The 22,850-nt window shown below is 53.7% G+C and overlaps 7 protein-coding genes across 7 annotated transcripts; 4 read left to right on the top strand and 3 right to left on the bottom strand.

Annotated features, from left to right (window-relative positions):
- The first annotated feature begins 486 nt into the window (after positions 1-486).
- HER10_EVM0012467 (uncharacterized protein) lies at positions 487-2,851 on the top strand. The gene has a single exon (XM_035481861.1). It carries the CDS (start codon positions 1,160-1,162, stop codon positions 1,856-1,858), a length of 699 nt encoding a protein of 232 aa, XP_035335456.1. The 5' UTR covers positions 487-1,159; the 3' UTR covers positions 1,859-2,851.
- A 1,948-nt stretch (positions 2,852-4,799) lies between these two features.
- HER10_EVM0013301 (uncharacterized protein) lies at positions 4,800-7,426 on the top strand. The gene is made up of 3 exons (XM_035482663.1): positions 4,800-5,562; positions 5,676-5,810; positions 5,898-7,426. The coding sequence occupies exons 1-3, from the start codon at positions 5,501-5,503 to the stop codon at positions 6,244-6,246; spliced, it is 546 nt and encodes a 181-aa protein (XP_035335524.1). The 5' UTR covers positions 4,800-5,500; the 3' UTR covers positions 6,247-7,426.
- Positions 7,427-8,325: 899 nt separating this feature from the next.
- On the top strand, positions 8,326-11,851 carry HER10_EVM0005141 (uncharacterized protein). Its single transcript, XM_035474765.1, has 2 exons — positions 8,326-9,733; positions 9,785-11,851. Exons 1-2 carry the CDS (start codon positions 9,543-9,545, stop codon positions 11,199-11,201), a joined length of 1,608 nt encoding a protein of 535 aa, XP_035334925.1. The 5' UTR covers positions 8,326-9,542; the 3' UTR covers positions 11,202-11,851.
- Positions 11,852-12,636: 785 nt separating this feature from the next.
- On the top strand, positions 12,637-14,613 carry HER10_EVM0006797 (uncharacterized protein; the record flags this gene model as incomplete). Its single annotated transcript, XM_035476373.1, has 7 exons — positions 12,637-13,060; positions 13,211-13,301; positions 13,378-13,419; positions 13,593-13,750; positions 13,832-13,869; positions 13,937-14,074; positions 14,166-14,613. The coding sequence occupies exons 1-7, from the start codon at positions 12,815-12,817 to the stop codon at positions 14,611-14,613; spliced, it is 1,161 nt and encodes a 386-aa protein (XP_035335041.1). The 5' UTR covers positions 12,637-12,814.
- A 311-nt stretch (positions 14,614-14,924) lies between these two features.
- HER10_EVM0013328 (methyltransferase domain-containing protein) lies at positions 14,925-17,145 on the bottom strand. Its single transcript, XM_035482690.1, has 8 exons — positions 16,742-17,145; positions 16,574-16,661; positions 16,447-16,488; positions 16,220-16,380; positions 16,094-16,131; positions 15,834-15,971; positions 15,334-15,747; positions 14,925-15,279 (listed from the first exon to the last, which is right to left on the bottom strand). The coding sequence occupies exons 1-8, from the start codon at positions 16,817-16,819 to the stop codon at positions 15,210-15,212; spliced, it is 1,029 nt and encodes a 342-aa protein (XP_035335525.1). The 5' UTR covers positions 16,820-17,145; the 3' UTR covers positions 14,925-15,209.
- A 963-nt stretch (positions 17,146-18,108) lies between these two features.
- HER10_EVM0004210 (short-chain dehydrogenase) lies at positions 18,109-19,425 on the bottom strand (the record flags this gene model as incomplete). The annotated part of the gene is made up of 3 exons (XM_035473862.1): positions 18,109-18,588; positions 18,653-18,948; positions 19,032-19,425. 3 exons carry the CDS (start codon positions 19,423-19,425, stop codon positions 18,109-18,111), a joined length of 1,170 nt encoding a protein of 389 aa, XP_035334858.1.
- Positions 19,426-20,688: 1,263 nt separating this feature from the next.
- Positions 20,689-21,891, bottom strand: HER10_EVM0004418 (uncharacterized protein; the record flags this gene model as incomplete). The annotated part of the gene is made up of 4 exons (XM_035474066.1): positions 20,689-20,722; positions 20,937-21,256; positions 21,328-21,620; positions 21,738-21,891. 4 exons carry the CDS (start codon positions 21,889-21,891, stop codon positions 20,689-20,691), a joined length of 801 nt encoding a protein of 266 aa, XP_035334871.1.
- Between the last annotated feature and the right edge of the window lie 959 nt (positions 21,892-22,850).

The raw sequence follows: 22,850 nt of genomic DNA, 5'->3' as shown, positions 1-22,850 counted from the left end.
TCCAGCAGTCGCATGAGTGGCCAGAAGACAGCGGGGACAAGGAAGGGCCTGGGGTGCTCAATGTGGCTGAAATGGCCCAGTGTGGGGAAGGTGCCTTGTGTCTCTCACCCCGCTTCCTTCCCTCCCTCCAGCTCGGTTTCGTGGATTTGGTCATCGACTTGGACTCAAGTCAAGGTACCTTACCTACCGACCTACCAGGTACCTTCACCTGGGAAGACAGAGTTGAAAGTGACAGACCATTGCACCGGATCCGATGGTTGGCCAATGAAAGGCCCAGTAAGGACACTTTGTTGCTGCCATCTGCCACTTGGAACTATTCCTTTACCTTGTCTCCGGCGGGGTAGACGTTGATGTCTTTGATCTTTCCCCATATCCCCGTACTCTACTGTGATATACGTATCGTCACTGCGTACCCCATGCCATAGGGCACACCTCACACATCACATTTCAAGGTGGCATTGGTCCTCCATCAACCTAAGTCACCTTCCACACACAGCCTGATCATTGCTGCCAAATTTGTTTATCAACATCGCTACGCGGTGAATACCTGCCCTTTTCCTATTCATCATCACACCTTAGCCAAAACATATACACACACAAACACATAACAGCGCAGCCCTTAACACTAGCTCACGCACCCTCCGCTCTGTCCCTTCTCCCCCACCTCTGACATCTCTCACAGACCCGACACAAAGAGCCTCACTGTCAGGCACTTGTGGCCAGTGGTACCTGGCCGTAAAAGTCAAAAAGTCTCCTTAGCCTTGACCTGGAATGACGGCGTCGGTGGGTTCTACCTTATGCCCCATGCTATGATGCTCCATGTCCATTCCCTGCCCAGATCCACCCACTTTCACTCTCCTCTCGGCCAAATTCACTGCTAACTGCCTGCATCCACTCTTAGCCCATTAATCAACACTGCATTGTTAATTGACAGCATTCTCCATTCTACGCACTACACGACACGAGACCACCAACAACAAGAATCCGCAGACCCAACACTAAAAGTCGCCATGGAGAGCCTCCAGCTGGCGCAGATGCTTGCCGACCTGAGCAGCCTCAACGCAGCCGTTTGTTTCCCTCGTTCCCTACTCTCTACTATTGTCGATTCTCGTCCCGGTCGCATTCTCTGACTCGCCCATGTAACTCCCTCTGCGATGCGATGCGCTGGGCGCTTCGGCGGCTGCAGGGGCTCATGGGAAGGAAGCAGATCCGCAATAAACTTTTCCTCAACTCGCCCATTTGTCCTGCCTACAGAAGTGCTGATGACCTCATTCCGACACAGGAACCCAACGCGGCAGCCGCTCTCGTCACCGCAAACAAGGCCATCCAGACGGTTGAGAAGACCAGCGCCAACCCCGCCGCCCCCGGACTGCCCAGGCGGCCCACCGATGAACTCCGCCGCGTTCACACGCACAGTTCCCAGACCTCGCGGACAGGTACAGGCACCGCTTCGCCCGCCCGCGTCGACAAGTTCGGCCGTCGCATCATGATGAGCCCGCCCGCCTTGTCGCGCTCCAACTCGGCCCAGGGCTCCATCCCAGGCACGCCCAAGAGGGACTCAGATGTACGAAGCACTACCACCACCACCTTGCAGCAGCACCAACAACAACCACTACTTGGAACGGGACAGAGAGCTTACATGACGGGTGATGAACAGGCCGAAGATGATATGGACCGCGCATCGACCCTGATGGCACTATACGAGATCCGCGCGAAGCTCAAGCAGCAGGACAACAGCAGCCTCATGAAGGCCCGAGAGAAGATTGCCGACCTCGCGGCGCGGCAGCAGCAGACGACAGCGACGTCTGGCAAGAAGGAGCCCGAGAAGATTACCTCCCGGTTCACGTTCCCCAAATAAGCGAGGGTTTTCTTTTCAAGTACACGCATACCTTTTTCAACATAAGCGGCGGTACGGCGTTTGGGGAGTGTGGACTCGGTTTGGTTTCATTTTCGACAAAGTCCGGCATGAGGGATACTAAAAGTCACGACGAATCGGTGTTTACGGGTCACGAGCGGCTCTCAGTTGGACGCTGAGCATGTCCATTTTTGCGATTTTTGTTTTGAGACCTGCAGCGGTCACTTGGGATTTTGCCATCAGGCCACGACGCATGTTTGTTCCTCATCCTTCATCTGGCTATTGAAGGACTGGGGTAAAGGTCAGGGATCACATGGGGAAAATGTGAGGGCCAGGGCCGAGTCCGGAGGCAAATCCGGGGTTCCGTTTATTCGTCAACCGGTTGTGTTTCACAGCGCCTGCTGGAATCATGCCCTCACTCGGTGAACAGCGCTTGGGGTCCGTATGTCCGTAGAGAGACTACACTTTTTTGATGTCAAGAGCGTACCTCGAATCCCAACAAATCTTTCCTGAAGTTTTGAGAGTGAAGATATCTAAAGACATATGCCATTTGACAAGACTCACTCTCGAGATTAGGTGAAAGAAACAGGCAGTTGATCGCCAAGGCCGGGTTTGTGTTGCCGGAGTGTCGCGGAAACTTTCAGGTGACGGAGCGGAGGAAGGGTTTGAGACCGTCCCAAGTGCGCGGCAACCTGGCCGACATACCGAGAAAGAGTTGTGCCTAGAAGTTTTGGAAACAGTCTTGGCGATGAGTAGCGGGTTGCAGTTGATCGAGCCCGAGTCGAGTTGCTGTGCTAGAAATTGGGACCACGGGCATTCTGTATTGAGCTGTTGGTCCGCGGGATGGACCCTTGGTTCTTTGCAGGCTGGTCTGTCTTTTTTGGAGAGATTACAGTGTATTTGTTGCCTTATTCCAAGGGAAAGTTTCAAGAGAAGGGAAGCTGCTCATCATCTGGGACAAGTATACGAGGATTTGTCGAAGAAGCTGGAGAGAAGCTGGCTGCTGTTTGCGGCGAGGTGGATCTCAGCATTTGGGTAAAAGGTCCCTTAAGGTAGTGGGGTCACCGGCGTTGGGCGGAGCGAGGTGGGGAGGGGAGAGCGGCCGCACCACCTCAGCGTCAGTAGCCAGCCAGTGCGGCAGTGCCTTCGACTCTGCTGTCTGAGTAGCTCCCGTTTCTTCCAGAACATCCGGGATTCGCGGGTCGCGGGTGACCGGGTTCTTTAGAGTTGTGTCTGGCAGTGGTACGCGTGGGGTGACTGGTGAGCGAGGGCAGACATGCCAGCTGAAAGCAGAGGAACTGAACGCAGAGGTCTGTTCTAGCTTCTCCCTGTGGTTCACGATGTACCGCAAGCTCAGGTAAGGTAGATCACGACCGAAAGATATCGGTCTGCTGCGGTGATTTCAGCTTACCTTGCCCGGATCCCACCCCCGGTATGTCGTCGCCGGTGAGGCCGGCTCTTGGACTTCTAAGACGGAAGCCGCAAACGAATGTTGAAAAAACCCACACTGCCACAATACTGAGGTAAGCCAGGGACGGCGACTGCAAAGTGGATGACAAGATGATTGCCATGCTAAGAATGAGTGAACGAGAGAAACACAACGAGTAAATGACAAATAAGAGGATGTTTTTTGTGGAAACTTGTTGGAATAAGCTCGCGAGGCGTGCACCGCCCAGTTTGCTCGGTGGGGATGGTGTTGGTTGTGGTGAACAACAACCCAACTCTCAGAGGGCCGCCGTGAAGGCCGCATGTTATTGAGGCACGTTAGGCTTTTTGGTGAGCAATGATTACAATTCCCAGCGGCGGTTCGCGGGGGAAAAGGCTATTTACTGTACCTCACCACAGGCTTCCCGGTTGGAGAGGTCACGCTACCGCGGCATCGCCACAGGTGAACGAGGAACCCTTGGGAGGAGGATGCGGTTGATGGGTCCGCGGCCAAATGTACCGCTGTTGGGTAAGAGGAGGCGCGCAATAATTGAATGGAGACGGCCAAGCCTCGCTCGTGCCGGTGATGTCAGGCGCCGCCTTGAAGCCCCATTCTTTCTTTTTTTGCTCAGGTTCTTCTGCTTCTTGTCTTGTTCGTTTACCGAAACGGTAGTGGCTCTTTTGCGATTCGTTCACGAAGGCCATGGTACCACGGTTATTCACCTTGTGGGCTACTGGGCGTTGGCCGGGCCTCTCTGGGTGACGAGAAGGCGAGAGGGCGAAAAGGGCGAACACAGCCACATTCGATACCGGAGCCCCGATGACTCGACGAGAACTATTGCCGGGCGACGTGATGGGTTATTGGATAGTTTGGGACTGGGTGAACTATAGTGTATTGGGCCCTTGATGGCCTGAGGAAGAGGAGAGGATCCGCGGTTGCCAGTTGGTACCTTGCATGGGGCTTTGATGGGTTCGTGTCTTGGAGGAGGACCGTTAGCTTCTTGGTGAAGTTGGTGAGTGTCCGCGCGCGAGAGAGAGAGAGACGTATACTAAGGTAGATTCAGACGAAAAAGCATCCCGTCCAAACAAAACATCGGCGGGAACGGAGGGAAAACTAACCGGACGGGGGCCCCATTCATTCGATTCACTGGAGATGCTTGGTGGTGACTCGGCGGTAGAGTGTGGTCGGAGGGGACTTTCGCTGCTGAGGGCTGACAATGGAAGTACAATCATTGTACCTAATTCCATACCACCCATGATGAGTCCATCCGTAAGGCAAGCACGGCAAGGTAAGTAAGGTAGGCCTGTTAGCCTGTAGGTACCTCATGACTGGTGACGGTGGTGAATCGTGAGTGGCCACGCTCTAAGGAAGGTGTGGGCATCACTGGAAGCTTCGCCGGGGGACCAAGTGTGCGAAGTCTGGGCAGAGGAGGGAGGCCACGCAATGGCTTTGGGGCCAAGTGACTGCCCAGCCTCCAAGACGTCGCTTTTGTCTGGCGACGGTTTGCTTGGCTTTCTTCATCACGCCGTCGGGCGAAATATAACTTGGATCCCTCTTTTCCCCCCTCTTCCTCGTACCCCCGTCTAATTTTTTCTCAAGAGTCTTTTCCATCAATCAACCTTGTACTTAATCAAAAACCTAAACGTCTTGACTCTCTCTTCTGGCGCTTCGCTGCTGCCTTCCTACATTGCGGATACGGATACATAACAGGAACTATCCAAATTCTTATTTGATTAATTCAACCTTGGATTGTCTCGCATTGCACTCTAAATAGGCCGCAATCCTCCCACCAAAACCTACCTACGCTACCTATTCTCCACGGGTACAACTTACCTTAATTTTTGTGCACGACCGAGAGCTCTAGACCGGATCTCGCCCATACGGACTGGACGTCAAAAGCCATCACGTCATTGAACATCACTCGCCATCTTCCCTCCCCGCCAACGAAAAGCATAGCAAACGCCACGCAAAAGTGAGCTGTTGGGTTCTTCTAAAGCACAGACAAGGAATACAATAGTCGGATGAAGCTTCTCCCCAGACAGCTGCTCCTGCCGTTTACATCTCGTCTTTTCTTTATTCGCCGCACCAGAACCCTGTCCACCAACGACAGCATAAGAAGTTCGGCATACCACTGAGAGGCCACCCTTTTCCATACCTTCAATATCGAGGGGCCACGAATAAGAAACTTCCCGTCCAGCGACAACATCACGGTCATCAAGATGGCGGACGCTGTAGGCAACGTTCACATTCTACCCTTTCCCATCGACTCACTCGACAAGAGGTAAGCCTTCTCCTTCCTGCCCTCATTGCATGCCATCCGAAATGGATCTGCAAGACCCTGCATACATCAACACCCCCGGCGATGCCCTCCGGACGCTAACGTCAATCCCGCAGACAATTCTACTGCAGCTCCGGTCAAGTCTACAGAAACGGAGCATGCTATGAACGCGGCGCATGGTACTGGTGGGGCCGCTGGGTCCTCGCCGCCGTCGTCGTCGGCATCGCACTTCTGATCCTCATCTTGTTAGGGTACTCCCCCAGTGCTATTTCCCGTCTTCTGGCACGACCTCCCATTGCATTCGTTCATCACGGCTAACCGACGTTTTTGTGATGTAGCTGCATGAACTCTCGCCGTCGCAGAAAGCGCGGCGTTCAGCCCTTCTACGGCACCGGATGGATGAGCAACAACAACAAGCATAACCAGCAGGGCACTTACGCCTACAACCAGCCGTACAACGGCCAGCAGCAAGGATACGCGGGCTACCCCCAGCAGGGCGGCGCCTACCAGAACCCGCCGCCGGCTTACGGACCCGCTCAGCAGCAACCTCAGTACACTGGCACCACGTTCAACCCCAACGATGGATACTACAGCGGTCACAACGAGGGTATTCACCTGCAGCAGCCGCAAAACGCCTACCAGCGGGATTCGTACGCTCCGCCCGCTGGCCCGCCGCCCGGAAAATAGACGGATGATGATGATGAAAGATAATGGGGTTTGGGTTCCGAAGGGTTGGAAGAGTTCGAGGCGGAGAGGCGTGAAACTTCTTTGACTGTCATGAGTACGACGACTTGCGAACACACAGATGATACCTTGATTGCGAAACAACCCGGTTAGGCGTTGGCAGGTTTTCTTTGGAAGGACTTATACGACGATAGGGGCCATGAGGGAACGAAGATGGGGGCCAGCCAATATGTATGATGACGATGAGATTCGGGGTCGAGCCCTGGCCTGGAGAAAGAATCGAGAAAGTTCTGGACTATGACTCCATAGTAGACTTCAACATTATCGATGCTTTTATGGCCATGATCAAATTTCCGAGACTGGTGACGACATGGGAAATTTCCAACCTTTGACGGGCGTGTCTCTTAATCCATGTCAACATACCTAGGAATGCGACATCTGCCCTGATCCACGAAGTCATTCAAAGACTGCGCGATCAACGCAAGGTCGTTGGGCTTGACTATTGCACAGGTCAAGTTACTAGCATAGGTCTCACATCAGACGAGCCCTGCATTGTACTGGGCTGCAGCTGTGAATTCAATTACCCTTCTAGACGTCCAGACGGTCTTCTTCTGGGACGTGCGTGTCGGTGCCACTGCCCAGAGCTTCCACTCTCGACGTCCCAGGATAGAGCGCCTCCTCTGACGAAGATCAACTACTTGGAGCAGCAAGAGTAAGATTTCAGGCTATCGCAAGCGGTCTCTTGAACTACGGTGGCGTCCGTTCCTGATCCTATTTACTGGCCCATTGCTACTCTTCCACGCTTCCAGGTGTTTCGCGGGATTCTCTAGTCAGTTAGCTCGACCCTGACGTTCATTTCAAGGTGGTGAGATTGGGGGCCAAGGATTGTTCTCGAAGCCAGCGACGGCGGTCTTTCTGAGACAAGAAGGAGAGCCTGTCTCCGAGATGCCCTGTCCACTGTCGAATTTGCAGTATCCTGGTCAGGCCCGGGGCTCTGCCGCCGTCTCGGCCGAGTTGATGCAACTCTGCATTTCACTTGGGTGCTGGATGTGGCGAGTGATTGTGGCTGAGCAGAGAGCTGGTGTGGCTGGAAATAACCATTGGCTTTTTACGTATTCCCGTCATAACCGAGCGCGAGCGAAGGCAGCAAGGGGTGCCCACTGTCACGGGGGTTGCGACCCAGACGCTTTGGCCAATGCCAAGTCGTAATGTGCTGTACGTATGCCTGAGGACGAAAAGAGCACTATGTTTCATCATGTTGACTCTGCATGCTACTAACTGGTGGTCCCTCGGTCCCCAGGCTGTCTCGTTTTCAATACGGAAGTGCTCCGTACGGTTGGTGCAGTTGGGTGGCGGGCACGCGCGGCGGCGGCAGACCAGACACGCTGCAAGTCAATACTCGCTAACTAATACCTTATGTGCTTACCTTACTTTAGTTAGTACCTTGACTTATCGGCCGGGGGAGAGGGGACTTGAGGGACGGCTCATCGGCGCAATCAAGATTGTGGTCGACGGATCCAAAATCATCTCCGAACCGACCCCTGAACGAACTTCATGAGGGAAAAAACGGCACTTGCGCGATTACAAGGGGACTTGCCAGACAGCCGTTTTGGAGTTGAGGTGGAAGTGGACACGGGCGTTGGGTGTTGGCGTTGCAGACAGGCAGGCAGACAGAAAAGAGAATGCGAAGCCAAGCGGCGGCAGCAGCGCAGCATTGCATCGATTTGACTGAACAAGCCGCAGCAAAAAAGCAAAGCAGAAGGGGGGACGGGAAGTCAGGAACCGCTTCCCCCACTCAAGTTCGTCTGAGCAGGGATCTTCAGTCCGCTAGAGTGTGGCATGGCGCTCGATCGCAATTCAAATTTCCCTCTGGAAATCTCCCTGTGCTCAGGTCGCGGCGTCCCGTCGCGCTCGCTCTCTCTTAGGTCCCTCAGCTCAGTCTGTCAAACAGGGAGAATGGAAAGGTGCTGATGTTTCTACCGCTGCTCCTTGATCCCACTACCAGTGACCACCTGGACTGCCCGACTGCCACTTTTGATCGTCCCCCTCGTGGCTTTCCCGGCAAAGTAACTCTGTGTGCGTCACGCCAATCTTTTCCCGTTCCTTCTTCCTTTTCCCACACCTCGTTGCAAATCCTCCTCTCGTTTTGCTGCTCTTCTGACCTTTTGGTCAAGGGAAACATAACCTCAAGTCTTCTTCATCTCATCTACGGCGGCCTCTTGTCACTCTTTTTCTTGACAACCTCCCGAGGTGCATATTCCTCCGACAACCCGGCAGACTGCGTCCTGTGCCGTTTCGCTCCTTTTTCGTTCCGTCTCATCTCCTTGGCCATTCCCGAGGCTGTTTGACGGTCCTCCTCGTGTCTCTCATTTTACCTTTTTTCGTTCCTTCTCTTCGCGAAGCAGAAGAGCAGAATTCCAGCTCAAAAGTCATTCCTTAAGCAAGCCATACGAATACCGGTACTCCGCCTCTCTCGCCGCCACTCTGGGATTTATTTATCCTCAACACGTCTCACGAAAACGACCACCCCTCAGCTACAGCCTCCATTCTACCTGGGATAACCGTGTCTCTCGACAGCTTGGACACGAATTGCGACCCACCCCTTTTCTCAATACTCGCACTCAGCAGCGTCACCAAGCAATAAGACCAAGACACCCAATCTGTTGGCCACGGATCGCCTATTTTTCGGGGTCATCCTGTTGGACCTTGCCGGGCTTGCTGACTTGCACCGCCCAGTTTCAGTGCCATTTTGAGACGAAAGCCTCTGGGCTTTTTGCTCGTTTGTCGCTACCATTCGCTACAACGTCCCCTACCACCCGTTCACAAGCCCACCCACGCAAGGGGGCGAACGCTTTGCCCTCCCATAGGCAGTGACGACAGAAGAAGACTTGCATTCATTTACCGGCAGTACAGCGGCACTACTCATTTCGGTTCTTATCCTCTGAGGCTCTCGAGGCTCGACCTTTTTTTGTTCACGCCTACCACTTGCTTTCCTTTGCCATCTTGGCTTCAAGTGAGATCGTTTTGCGCGATTCCGGCCGCCCGTTACACCTGCACGACGACGACGTTCTCTTGTACCACGAAGCGGTTCGCCTTATCCCCCAACGGTCTGCCGATCACCGTTCAAGCCGATCAAACGACGAAACATCGAGCCCATGAGATGATGGAGCTATAGTCCGCTTCTAATTCCGCAAATCAATCACCCTCGACCAACCAAGCTCGACGTACCCAAATTTTGTGGGTAATCCGCCGAGAATCACGTTCTTTGTTGGAGGAAAAGCGAAACAAAATCATTCAAAATGCCTTCGATCGATGTCGCCATGGCGAGGAGTCTCCGAGGAGGAGTGTGGGAATCAATGGTGTCGAGCATGGCCGCGGACATTCAGAGCCGCGGAATTACAGACACAGTACAGAGCGCCGGAAACTCGATCAACGATGTGAAGACGGCGCTGTCTAGTTGGGACAATTGCATGTCCGTTAATTTTTGCAAGTAGGTTATGGTCATGGCCTCACTTCAATTCCGACACACTAACTTGCCCAGGTGGCCCGTCATTGGAATCATGATCTTCGGAGGTCTGATCATTTTCTCTATCGTATGGTGTATCATCCGGTGCGCTTGCTGCGGTCTGTCGTGCTGCTGTCAGTGTTGCTACTGTTTGAAGTGCTGTGGTAACTGCTGCGGTTGCTGCGACACCCCCAAGGGGACACCTCACAAGCACCTCGACGACAATTCGTATGGACCGAACAATCAGGGATATAAATCCCAGGCGCCCATGGCTCCCTTTTACAACAATGCCAGCACCGCGCCTGCACACCAGGCGAATTCAACAGCACCCGTGGCTTCCGGAGCCGCAGCGCCGCCCCAGTATGCTGAATTCGAAGTTAGCAAATCAGGTGCCAATCCGGCAGACGCCGATTCACTTCCCGCGATGCCTAGTTGGGAGGGTGCAGGCTCGAAGAAGGTGGCACTTGAGGAGGAGGTGGAGCTCGAACAGATGAACAAACCGGCTGTATCACCGAACCCGAACGGACAGAACATGCCTCTCATGGCACCCAACGCCATGTCCCATCCGAACAGCCCCATGCCGGGTGATAGGAGCCCTTATGGCCAAAATCCTCAGGCCGGTCCCAGCGGTTACTTCACCAACGCCAATCAGCCTGCGGGTCCCTACGAAATGGCAGGTAATGGCTACAGTGATGGAGCGTACGGACAGTCAGCGTCTTCTTTCGGCGTAGACCAAGGATATGGAAATGGGGCCATGGCTGCCGGAGGCATGGCGATGCAAGGTAGGGGTACACCTCACCAAGAGTTCAACAACAATGGCTACGGGCCCCAGAGAGGTCAGACGTACCCCCGTCCTCAGCAAGAATTCGATCAGGGCTTCGGCAACAGCTACGAGCAGGGAGGCTATGGCATGGGCCGTCCTCCCCGGAACGGCCCCAGCCCGGCACCGATACCCCGAAGCTTCACAGCACCACCTCGCGATGGACCCAGCCCCGCTCCGGCTGGATATCGCCGCTCTCCTGGTCCTCAAGCCGGCGGTTACCGCGGCCCTCCACCCCCTCCCAGCGACTACCGGCGATCCCCCGCGCCTCAAAACGACTACGGCTTTGACCAGAAGAATCAGCAAGGCCAGTTCCTCAATGAGAACTACGGTCGTCCCCAGTACGGAGCAAACTCGCGTCAACCCTCTTCAGAGTCGACTCGCCCTCTTGCTCCTCAGCGCAGCTACACTGGCGACCAAAGCATGGCATCTCCGGACCTGCATGATTCTGGCGGTTTTGACTTCAGCTCTGGCTACAGTCGTCCGCAACAATACAACTATAACCGCGGCCCGAGCGGTGGCAACCAACATATCGAGGACGACGACGAACAGCGACCTCCGCAAAGCAGCGGCGGCACCTACCCAGGATACAAGGCGTACCAGCCAACAAAGGATGGCTGGAGTGGCGTCTGAGCGAAATGACAACAATAACGACAGAAGGCAAAGAGCATATGCACACCTGCCCAAAAGCACCAACAGCTCCCTGCACTGGGGGCGACTTCTATTTAAAGACTAATGCAGTCAGAAGTTCATTCGAGGCGGCGTTACTTTGAGTTTCCGATAAAGGTGTGCCTTGGATGGTTAATCCTTGCCTCTTGCATTCAAAACTACTGGACGTTTGTTTGGAAACACCCAAAAAAGAGAGATGCGGGTTTTCGGGGGCTACTTGGAGTTTCGGGCATACAAAGAGCCACTGTTTTTTCAACTCATGACCGAGGAGCAAATCGGAGCTGTATAATGACCACGGTCAAAGATTCTGTTTGATTGGATTTTCAATTGTCGGATTTTCTCATTTTTCATGTTTACAAGGCGTCGCATTATCGGCGCGGCATTCTCAGATTCTCTGTTTGGCCCTTTCTTTTGCATCTTCTTCGAGTGGAAATGGCCAACCACATGGCAAGGTTCTTCTTACTTGGCGATGGACGAGCCGCAGGCTGGCGACGTACTTTGATGCCATGTCATCCAGTTTCGGATGATTTAGAGTTTGGGGCTGTGTGTGGAAGAGATTACTCTGCGTGGAAGTCGCAGTGTTGAAGATGACAGGGGAGTGAGCGGCCGAGGGGACGAAGTTGGGTGTTAGGTGAATAGCACTGATCCAGCTGGCTTGAGGTAGTTGTGCCTGGCTGGAAGCCTTTCAATCGGGCTTTTCGCTGATGGCATGGTGGATGAATACCAAAAACTTCCCGATACAAAGATTGATGAAGTGCTATGTAATGGTCATGGAAGTGAGGTGGATTGCCTAGATCCGCCTGCTTGCCTCAATCTATGTGTACGCTTCGTCAACGACAGCTACCAGTACTCATGAGTCCGGTAGGCGACCATGATCCAACCATTCCATCGATGAAGCAAGCTCGGTTTAAATAGTCATTGAAGCGCTTATTCTGCGCTCAAGCGCTTGTCCACCAACCCAGTGCTTAGAGAGTTGACTTTCCTTCGCCCACTAACCCGGGGGCCGGCCCGGCCTGCATACAACCCCCTCGGCTCGTCTACCTCCCCGGTCGTGTCATTCCGTAGCGCGGCCAGAGTGGAAAAAGATTAGCGGGCCCTCTGCAGAAAACGCCGCTTCACATTCCCAATTCGAAAGCTGCAATTTGCAGACGTGCATATGCTGTTGGTTCCTTCTTGCTCCAACTCCAACTCCAACTTGTCCCCCCCTGCCTAGTTCGGTGTGCTCGTAAATGTTTGCCCTGGTGTGTTTGCCTGGGGGGGTAAGATGCCTGGGCCCTGGGACGAGGAGGGGTTCGGTTCGGTTGGCCATTTTTGGGGGGCCAGACGGGCTTTTGAAGGATGCGGGTATGGGGGGAGAGAGAAAGAGAGAGAGAGGAGTTGGTTGGAATTCGTGACACGATTCCTTTCGCTCTTTTTTCTTCTTTGGTGTATTGAGTCTGGGCGCTGTTCTGTACTTTGATCGAAAGTGTTTTCGGTCCCTTACTATTTTGAGAATAATAACGACGACGACAACTCGAGGCTGCCGACGCTGCTTCTAAAGTTCTGCTCTGCCAGCCTTTTCCTTTAACCCCCTGCAGATGTCACACTCTTCAGAGCGTGGTGTAGGAGAGATCGATCAGGCCAAGCATGATCAACTGTTTCTGAGCTTGAAAGCGAAATACATGGCAGATTATGGGATTGATCCGGACCGTGATTTTGGTCAGCCTTCGAGGGGGCGGCAGCAGCAGCAGCAGCATTCTCACGATGACGACGGCGATGGTCAGGACGAGGAAGAGGGATGTGGTCACGCCTCTTGCGAACATGGGCATTCTGAGGACGTCCCTGTGAGTCTTCTGCCTTTCGTCTGTTGAGAACCTCACTCCCTTCAGCCTTATCGCCCCCCGTCTACCCCTGCCTCTTGACTTCATTGTCTCTTCTGTATCTTTCTTTAAGAAATACTCAACTGACCGTGTCATTGCTTTCCTCTGCTGAAGGGCTTGTCTTCATCTGGGCTGAGTCTGAGTGAATCCATACTGGAGTATCGTATGGAGAACGGGAGGACGTATCATCGGTACAAGGACGGCAGTAAGTGGGAGACCGCAGTGGTCCGGCTCGGGTTATGGATGGCGTTGGTGTTGTTTCTGACCGGCCTTTTCTGCAGAATATACCCTTCCAAACGACCAGGCTGAGCAGGAGAGGTTAGGTGAGTCTTGTTGTTCCCTTCTCCCGTCGACATTTGGTTGGTGCTGCTATTGCCGCTGCTGCTGCAAGACACAGGCACAGCACTTCTGCTCGGCAGTTTCCTCTTAGGTTCGAAGCGGCAACCCTACGGTTGTCTCCATGTATCCAGGTACTGACGGGAAGCTGAATCGCCAGACCTCCAACATAACGTCTTCCTCCTCACGTTTGATAACAGGCTCGGTCTCGCGCCGCCGTGCCAGAAGGGGGCCGAAGTCCTTGGCAGGGTCCTCGACGTTGGAACGGGGACGGGGATATGGGCTATTGACTTTGGCGATGAGCATCCCGAAGCCGAAGTAAGTTTTTCCTGGTGTTTGACACCCTTTTCAGACAGTTCAGAGGAGTCGTTTGCTGATGAAAGGTTGGGAAATGAAAAGGTCCTTGGGATCGATCTTTCGCCTAATCAACCTACTTTGTGAGTTGGGAACTAACCCCATTGTTCATCTCGGCATAGGGCCTTACTGACACGTTTCCCCTTCTAGCCTGCCGCCAAACGTTGACTTTGAAGTTGACGATATTGAGGAGGAGTGGGTGTTTGACGAACCGTTTGACTACATACACAGCCGCCTCATGACTTCTAGCATAGCAGACTGGAAGGAGTACCTGAAGAATTGTTACGAGTTGAGTCCTGCCCCTAACCCTCCTCCTGGGCTGTGTAAAACACACAGACTCTAGACTGCAAGTTCAGATCTTCTCACACTCTCGCAACAGCAACCTCACACCGGGAGGCTACCTAGAACTCCAAGAAGTCGACGTAGGCCCCTCATGCGACGACGGCACCCTCGATCCCACGACCTCGGCTCTGGCGCGGTACTGCGCGCTTCTACACGACGCCTCGGTGATGCTGGGCCGTCCTTACCAGGAGATCCCCAAGCTCGCCGACCTGATGCGTGATCCGGAGGTTGGGTTCGCGGACGTCGAGGTCCGCGTGTTCAAGTGGCCGACCAACGGATGGCCTGCCGCGGACACGGAGGAGGGGAGGAAGTTGAAGGAGCTTGGAGTGTGGAGCGGGGAGAATATCGTGGCTGGGCTCCAGGGGTTTGCGATGGCGCCGTTCACGAGGGCGTTTGGGTGGTCCAAGGAGGACGTCGATGCGTTTTTGGTTGGTGTCAGGAACGAGATGAGGGATGAGAGTATTCATGCCTACGGGCTTGTGTGAGTGCATTCCTCGGAGGAGCGTTTGGTTATTGTTGTCTGCTCTTGGATAGGGGTTCTGAGTGAGAGTTTGCTAACGTTGTTCATAGGTATTCTATTGTTGGAAGGAAGCCATTGGAGTAAAGGTACCGTGGATCGACGATCCTCCGGAATACGTTAATACCAAAGAGAACGAGACACGTAATTCCGGAGTATATAGCTTCGTAGCTTTGTGCAATAAAACAGACTGGACGGTGATGGCGGTACAGTATGAGAGAGGTGGACCTCAACCGAGCGGATGTTTGGCGAACTCACGTAACAACTATACATATTGCAATGGTCACGGGCGTCTCTTCTTCAGCTGTAGCTATGTGATTTGACAGGCAGATGAGTCTGCGCCGTTAAAGAAGGAAAGAATGATGCTCATGCTGCTAAGATGCCTCCCCAGGTCTTTGTGAATGTGCTATAAAATCATGCAAAGTGGTCCGACGTGATTTCCTCGCTGTTCATTGCCAGTCCACTAATACCATCAACAGGATTTTGCCTTTGACTGTCGTGCTGTATTGCGAATATGATGAAGAAATTGGACACCTCGAGTGGTCAAATCCCCTTCAACGGATCTCAGGCAGGATTCTCCTCCTTCTTCACCTCAAGCTCACCCTTCTCCGGTTTCCGACCAATGATGCAGTACCTGTATAACGTATTAGGATATCAGTGCATTGACAGAGGAGTGATAAAGACATACGCTGGCATATAAGCATGGATAGCCTTATTCCTAAGATCATTCCGGACATCGACGAGGAAGACGTTGACCTCCTCGGGCGACCACTCGTACGCGCGCGTAAAAGCCGCCATCGTGAAAGCCTCCATCCCAGTCGTGCCGTTCTCGAGCTGGATCCGACCGAGCTGCTTGTACTTGGGGTCCTTGGGCCACTCATTGAGGGGCCACTTGAAGGTGGTGATGGACACGTCGACGAAGCCGGCGGCCTTGAGGTCCAGGGACTTGGGGTCAATGTAGGGGCGGCCGAGCTTCTCCGAGGCGCCGTGGAGGAGCTTGCTCCATTGCGAGAGCGCGTGCTTCTCCGTGAGGGTGCCGTCGTCCGAGGTGACGAAGATGTCGAGCTCCTGCAGCTCGACCCAGCCACCTGGCTCGAGGTTCCTTTTTTTTCACGAGTGTTAGCTGCGACTTTTTGTTGGCATGATTTAGATTTCCTCGGTTGCTATGAGCAGCTTTTCTCAACTCACTTGTAAATCTTGCGGAGATATACGTCCCAGTCGTTGACGGCGCCAGTCATGACTCTGCTGTGGATGTAGCTGAAAGGGCGGGACCATGTCCAGTCTTCCTCGAGGTCATCAATCTCGAATTTGAGGTTTGGGGGCACGCTGAAAACAATCAGTAAACCGATGAATGCGAGTGTCTTTCTGCTCTCAAAGAGCTTAAATGTCACATTTTGGGCTTGAAACAAAAAGAATGAGCCTACGAATAGAGAAAATATTAAACGTACTAATCAGTCAGGGGCGGTGAGAGGTCGAATCCGATAACCTTGGAAGCAAGAGCGTCAGATGGTCACAATTCAGTCGCCTTTTCTTGCAGATTCGTCGAAGTGCAACTCTTGATCTTTTCTCCTTACCTCTGACTCCGGATGATCATCTGCAAAGTCGATGGCCCAGCTGCCGGTACCGGTACCGACGTCCAGGGCACGAGAACACACGAACTTTGAGTCCTTCTGGGCAGGCGGGGCGACGCCGGAAGCGAAGTCGAGAGAAATCAGCCATAACTCATTTTCCAGCTCTGGAATTTCCCGTCGTTAGCCGAGGAACTAGCTGTCAAGAACAACAGCATCAGAAAGGAAGTTACCAAGTCTGTCCATTTCCCGCTCATCGTTGGGTTTCGTGTATTCTGTGTCATTGTCAGACCGTGTCTCGATGCCAAGCGGGGTGGGTTTCATCAAAGGTAAATACAACAAGCAAAAGAAAAAACTCACTGCCGTCTTTGTAACGGTGATATGTCCTACCGTTCTCGAGGCGGTAGTCGAGGACGGATTCGCGCAGACTTGTGCTGGACGAGGCAATCTGTTTGCGATATTCAGCGATGCCAATCTTTTCTCCGTACATGTAATGTACGTTGGCGGCGTGGACGCGCGATTGCTTACACTCCCAACCTCTGACTGGCTCTCATCTTCTGTATCGTCCCCCGCAATCAGCTCGTCAGGATACCTCTCAGTCGTCATCTTTGTTTGCCAAAAGGAAACCCCCGGGGCAGATCTCGAGAATGAAGATGTTTGGTTGGTGTCAACCCTTGCTTTTTTGAGATTTGTTTGCTGGATCCCCGCGAGAGAGAGAGAGCAAACATGCGATGAGAAAGCGACACACAAACTCCACGATAAAAAGAGGGGTCGGGCTGGTATTCGGTGATTTTTTTTGTGATGGGCACGCCGGATCGGTCAAAGGGCGGAGAAAAATCCCAAGATTTCGAACATGCCACTCATGTTTCCGTACGGCGCAGCCGTTAACCGCCCAGTCAACTTGTGGGACCTCCCATTGAAGAACGAATGAGCAGGGGTGCAATGAGATCCATGGACGGGGAAGGCCTCGGGGGATGATTTCGATAAGGAGTCTAGTTCTCCCATCCTGCAGATTTTCCCACTTTCCGAATCTGGTTTTTATCTATTGGCATGCGATATGCCTGGGGGACGGTCACCCGTTGGAACTTGGCCTCGGGCCGCTCGTTCGCTCGCTTCTACAACGCGCAGAGACAGTTGGTCACTTGTCACTTCTACCCAACCTAAGACAAGGCCCAGAGACAAGGACGTTGGTTGATTGGTACCAGCTAAAGCGGCCTGTCGGAGCGAGCGAGCGATCGAACTCTGCAAGACATCTTGAAGGTGTGATTTCGTGATTACGCACGACTCAGTCAGTCGCAATGACAACGCTCTGGGCTATTGGTCCTGAGCAGAGGCAATGTGTTCGTTTGTCTTGCAGCTTTGTTGAACGATAGGAAGCGTTCCGAGACATCATTCATTCATGTAATCCATAGTGTAAAGAGGAAGAGCAGTCATCGTAAGGCGATATCTGTTATTCTTTTCCAAATTTGCGACCGAAAGCAGTCGATCCTTGTTTGGTTCGGTGTATCACTAAACCCCGATCACCCGATGATAGAATCGGGACCTTCACGTAAGCAAACAACAATACACACCGTCTCAACAGATCGCTCATTCATATCCGAGCGAAGATAGTCCTGTATTGAAGTGTGCAAGTCGCGATAGGCGAAGTCGTGGTCCATAGTTCTAGCTCGGAACCCACGACCAGCTGGCGGCTCTGCAAATGTCGTCCGTAGACTCGTGTAACGGAAGACACCATGTCCCTGCAAGGATGTACGCACCCGCGGCGGGACCATCCATCTCACTAAAGTAGTTACAAAGTTACATTTCTTTGCGGGACGAGAGCAACGTGTGTCAACTTTATATGTACTGCCCATCTCATCCGTCCTGCCGCGAAATGATCATTTTCGTCATTCCTCTCACTCAATGCCATTCGGCTCAGGAATGGGTTCCGCAACCAAGACCGTGCTCTCCTCCGGCCTCTCTTGCTCCTCTTCGGCCTTCTTGTCCCTCTTCTCGTAGAACCCCTCAACGTCCTTAACTACCTGCCGGCCCGAAAAGTTCTTCATCAGCTTCTGCGCCTCGCCCCGGATGCGGTGCTGATACCAGTACGGGAACGCCCGCAGCGCCGTCAGCACGTTGCCGTACGCGGGCAGGACGACGTGGCCGCTCTCGCCCGCGAGCACCTGTCTGACCACGGCGTCGGCGACGGTCTCGGGCTCCAGCGCCGGGACTATGAACTCCACGCCCTGCTCGTAGCCGGTGAACAATGGAGTCTTTGTGAAGCCCTGGTTGACCAGTACCGTGCGCACCCGCGGGGCGTTGTACCGGGTGGTGAGCTCTGCCGTGATGCCCTCGTGGAACGCCATGGCGGCGGCTTTGGACGCGCCGTAGTCGACCTGGTGAGAGTTAATCATCTTTGTTGTATTGACAAATCAGATCAGCGCCGAGAGTTCATCCTACCATGTTGGGGACGCAGAGATAGCTTGCGTACGACGCAACCGTCACAATCATGCCGTGGTTCATCTTGGCCATGTGCGGGAGGAATTCCTTGGTTGTCCAGTAGTGCGCAAGCGTGTTGACGTCGAAGGTAAAGCGGATATCTCGTTCCGTCGAGTCGAGGACCGTCTTGCCTCGCGCCACGCCGGCATTGTTGATGAGCACTGTCGGGTGGCCGACCTTTGCACGAATATCGTTGGCCACGGCTGCAAGTTTCTCAGTCGAGGTGATGTCGCACTTGAAATAGTGCACGTTGGAAGCTGTTGGCGGGTGTTAGACGATGAACCATACAGAAAACGAGCATCACCACAGATTTCTCCATTGAGGGAAAGGGATCACTCACCAGCAGTGAAAGTCAAATCCTGGATATCCAACACAACGACAGTAGCACCCTGCTCGGCCAACAACCGAGCAACATGCCCACCAATCCCACCAGCACCGCCCGTGACGAGGACAATCTCCCTGCGCCAGTCGTACCGGTCGTCCACCCAGTTGTTCAGGGCGCGCCGTGAGAGCCAGCTGCTCGCCCAGCGCGTGACGGCGCAGTACGCCAGGAACTTGATGCGCGAAAAGGCCGTGGGGTGGAGGATGGCGAGGTCACCGCCCTTCTTGGTGTAGCGGGCGAGGAGCAGGAGCGGGAGGAGTACGGACGGGTTCAGGGCGGTCCTGGCGAGGAGGCGGAAGATGGGGTCGGCTGTGAGGCCCTCACGCGGGAGGAAGCCCTGGTGTAGAGGCATCGTTAAGGTTGTGTTTTGTTACTGCGTTTCGCGATGGGATGTGAGAGTATGTGTTGACAGGCTGATGATGTGCCCTAGGGGATCAGGCTTTTGTTTGTAGAAGATGTTAATGAATCCAGAGGACAGGCCGACAGACAATTCTGAGATGGGCTTTTGCTAACGCCGGCGAATTGAGTGAGTATTCGTCAACCAACAACCTTGAGCTGCGATGCAATGAAGCTCGAATTAGAGCTTGGGTTGTACCAGATTTCCAAGACAGGAGGGATTGTCAAAAGAAAGACAATCTCAACATGACACCACCGCACAATTGGTATGCGAACCCTCCATAGTTAAAGGGTGTTTCAATGACGAGGGGGGTTTCAACAGTCATAAGTAAGAAAAAGGTGGCCAGGGTCAACCGTCGCGCACCGGGTGACAGAGGCAGAATAGCTCCCAACCCGACTTGATGCTTGGCGGGAGTGAGGTGGGAAAGGAAGCTACGACCATCCAAGTTCCCGTCCGCCTTCCCCGTCCCATCAATGCTTGCCGCATTTCAGTCGTACAACCACACCATGTGCAGACGTCCTTTTCCAGATTGGAGATGCAACGCGCAGCCGAGGTCTAGTGCGGCCAGAAAGTGCGGGGGATCCTGGGGGCTGTTGTGGAAACGGCGCGGAAGTCTGGGGGGCTTGCCATGCAGAGCCCGTCTAGTGAGTATTGTGATAGGACAAGGGCCGGTGAGAAACGTGAGTTGCGAGCTTGCGATCGACATTTCCTCGTGCCATAATTCCCAAGTGCCTACTAAGAAAAAGGCTGAGCCGAATGGTAAACCGTAGGTGTGCACTACAAGCGCGGGTGGTTGGCCACATGCAAGTTGCAAGTGTTGTAACGGCTCGTCGCCTAACCTGACGTGCGTATTGCCTTTTCCAGGAAGCAGTTCGTCGCGCGTGCGGCATGGGGCCACCGGATGGCTAGGACGCTCAGCTCCGGGTACTCACCGACCCGGTGGGAGTGGGGAATCACCAAGGTCCCGGGAATGAGTTTCCTACTGCGTAATAGACCCGTTGCTAGCGATCGGTTGATGTTTGCTTAAACTGTCTTTGGTTTCTGCCTTGAGTTCGACGACACGAGAAGACTTTTGTGTATCCGTACTTTCGTTGGAGAGAATTAACCTTATCTCCAATTGGCTTCCCTCCATCGTCGTTTTTCACCTCTGCCAACTTCTAGAAGACATCAAATGTTCGGCCGTTTGAGATATCTGTGCACAAAGGTAAGGTGCTAAGGTTATATATACAACCCATCGGTATCGGTTTCGGCACTACCCGACGGCCGACGGACAAGAACTATGACTCCCGTCGGGGAGGGATTCGATTAAGAAATATGTACTAATACAGCTTCCGCGTCTGGGGGTATCATGAATGGGCACAAGTGTAACCAGCCAGCTCGTCCACAACGAAACTGGCAAAAAGCCTCCCTCTCCCTCCGATCAGAGTATCAGCGCAGCGCCGATGCTCACCAAACACAACCAATACGCCCCATCCCTCCACCTCAAGCTCGCTCCCGCGCCGAGACCGTCACCGGGCGTCGCCTCAGGCTTCGTCCCGCCGAGTCCGTCGTCGCTGCCGCTTCCCGATTTAACTTCAATCGTGGTGGAGTCGCCCGGCGCGAAGAGCACGCCGATCGAGTTGGCGGCCGTGGCGTTGAGTTGCTCGGGGGTGAGGAGCGGGTTGTTGAGGGCGTCGCATGAGGGCCGGCTGTCCTTTTGCTCGATGCTGTTCGTGACGGAGATGGGCACGTCAAAGATTGTGTAGTGATCTTCGCCGTTGAGGCGGAAGTTTTGGCGGATGGAGATCTTGGGGGGAATTGGTGTTAGTCCTAGCTATATTGGAATTACATGAAGATTATTTGAAATACCAGACTTACATTGTACGCGCCGCGATCGCTGGAACTGGAGCTGGGCTGACCATTGCCGACGAGACAATCCGGCCATATCCAATTTACGTGCTTCACCGTGCTGCCGGGCTCCTGAGTCATAATCTCCCCCAAACTGGCGTTATTGGCCGTCGCTGTGCCGTTAGAGATGGTGAAGTTGCGGCCGGTAGTGTAGCTTGACAAAAACATGGTCACATTGAAGATCTTGGTCGGACTATCCGAAGCATACGGCGGCAGCGGCATCTTGCCGTTTGTCGAGACGTCAATCGCAACATGGAGGTTATCTATAGTTTAACCAGTATTAGTATTAACTATTTGTGGCCCGATGAAAGTCAAAGTTCATGTTGTTTGCGAAACTTCATCTGAAATATCTGAGAAAAGGTGTCTGGCGGGTGACTAACCTCCGCCCAGCGGGGTCCCCGGCTGAGGCGCGTCCAAGATGACCAGCCCAGGCGTGAAGATCTGGCCGTTGGCAATGGTGAAGTTCTGGGCCGTTCCGGAGGCCGCAAATAGGGCCAGCACCGCGGCCGCGGCGTACGAAGTTGAGGAGACCATGACGATGGAACAGGACTGAATGTAACGCTGCGGAGAGGAAGATCGCGAAAGATCTGGAAAATAGAGCCAGGAACCGAGAAAGAACAGAGACAGAAAAAGATTAGCAACGTCGTTGCGCCTGCGCGGGGCAGGCAGTTTGTTGAATTATTTCAAAGTCCCACGCGCCTGAAGCATCCAAGAGAGCGGGAACAGGGTTTCCTGGATCTCTCTTACAAAAAGGTACGGGAAAAAGTGGAAACGGGCGGCCCTTGAAAATTCGAGAGATAAAAAGGATTATTTCGTTCGATGCGGGATGATGGATCGGGTGCTCGCGAGGGAAATGAGCATACGGGCCACACGCACACCTGGAGTAGATTGTCAGGGATGGGGTGGGTGGGTGAACAAGATGAGAAGACGGGCGAGGCAGAAAAGGTAAACAGTCCAAATCCCAAGAGGATGGGACGTCAACCGTTCTTGAAGCAGGAAGGATGAGGGGGCGAAAAGTTCTTGAAGGCTTCATACTACGGATACAAGCTACGTCGTTATGCAAGCTCGTCTCCAACCATCACCTCCTCTCGGTTCGATGACAGCGGCGATCCGACGCAAGAGACGGCAGAGAAACCTTGGCCCTTTGTGAGCCTTGCAGGTTCTGGGCCACTGTTATTCATGCCGTGTTTGTATCCCTACACAGAAAAGTGTGCGTGCGTGCCTCTTCCCGGACGTTGAGAACCGGGGCCAGGCGTTCCACCGCTTTACAATAACCTTACAACTCTACTACTATTATACCACCTGGCACCGTGGCACCATACGATACGCGATCTCCAGCCAACCCTTCGGTTATGGTGTCTGTGCATGACGTGGGTTCGGATTCGCCAGGGGACTGGAACAGAGAGGAGCTAGAGGACGAGGAGTGAGAATTGTGAGAGGTGTGAGGTGGTCAATAACGGCTGGGGATTAAGATGACCGACTTGCCCCCCCGC

This window comes from Colletotrichum scovillei (assembly GCF_011075155.1).
Source record: "Colletotrichum scovillei strain TJNH1 chromosome Unknown Contig00004, whole genome shotgun sequence".
In the NCBI taxonomy this organism is placed as follows: domain Eukaryota; kingdom Fungi; phylum Ascomycota; class Sordariomycetes; order Glomerellales; family Glomerellaceae; genus Colletotrichum; species Colletotrichum scovillei.
This window is presented reverse-complemented; position numbering and strand designations above follow the sequence as displayed.

Bases quoted from the DNA above. Each gene is read 5' to 3' on its own strand.
- HER10_EVM0013301 (XM_035482663.1), top strand. From the start codon at position 5,501: ATGGCGGACGCTGTAGGCAACGTTCACATTCTACCCTTTCCCATCGAC. The intron at 5,563-5,675 runs GTAAGCCTTCTC...TCAATCCCGCAG, and splicing joins ATCGACTCACTCGACAAGAG to ACAATTCTACTGCAGCTCCG. The intron at 5,811-5,897 runs GTACTCCCCCAG...TTTGTGATGTAG, and splicing joins CTGATCCTCATCTTGTTAGG to CTGCATGAACTCTCGCCGTC.
- HER10_EVM0013328 (XM_035482690.1), bottom strand. From the start codon at position 16,819: ATGACGACTGAGAGGTATCCTGACGAGCTGATTGCGGGGGACGATACA. The intron at 16,381-16,446 runs GTAACTTCCTTT...GGGAAATTCCAG, and splicing joins GCGGGAAATGGACAGACTTG to AGCTGGAAAATGAGTTATGG. The intron at 15,280-15,333 runs GTATGTCTTTAT...TACGTTATACAG, and splicing joins ATCCATGCTTATATGCCAGC to GTACTGCATCATTGGTCGGA.
- HER10_EVM0012467 (XM_035481861.1), top strand. From the start codon at position 1,160: ATGCGCTGGGCGCTTCGGCGGCTGCAGGGGCTCATGGGAAGGAAGCAG.
- HER10_EVM0005141 (XM_035474765.1), top strand. From the start codon at position 9,543: ATGCCTTCGATCGATGTCGCCATGGCGAGGAGTCTCCGAGGAGGAGTG. The intron at 9,734-9,784 runs GTAGGTTATGGT...TAACTTGCCCAG, and splicing joins ATGTCCGTTAATTTTTGCAA to GTGGCCCGTCATTGGAATCA.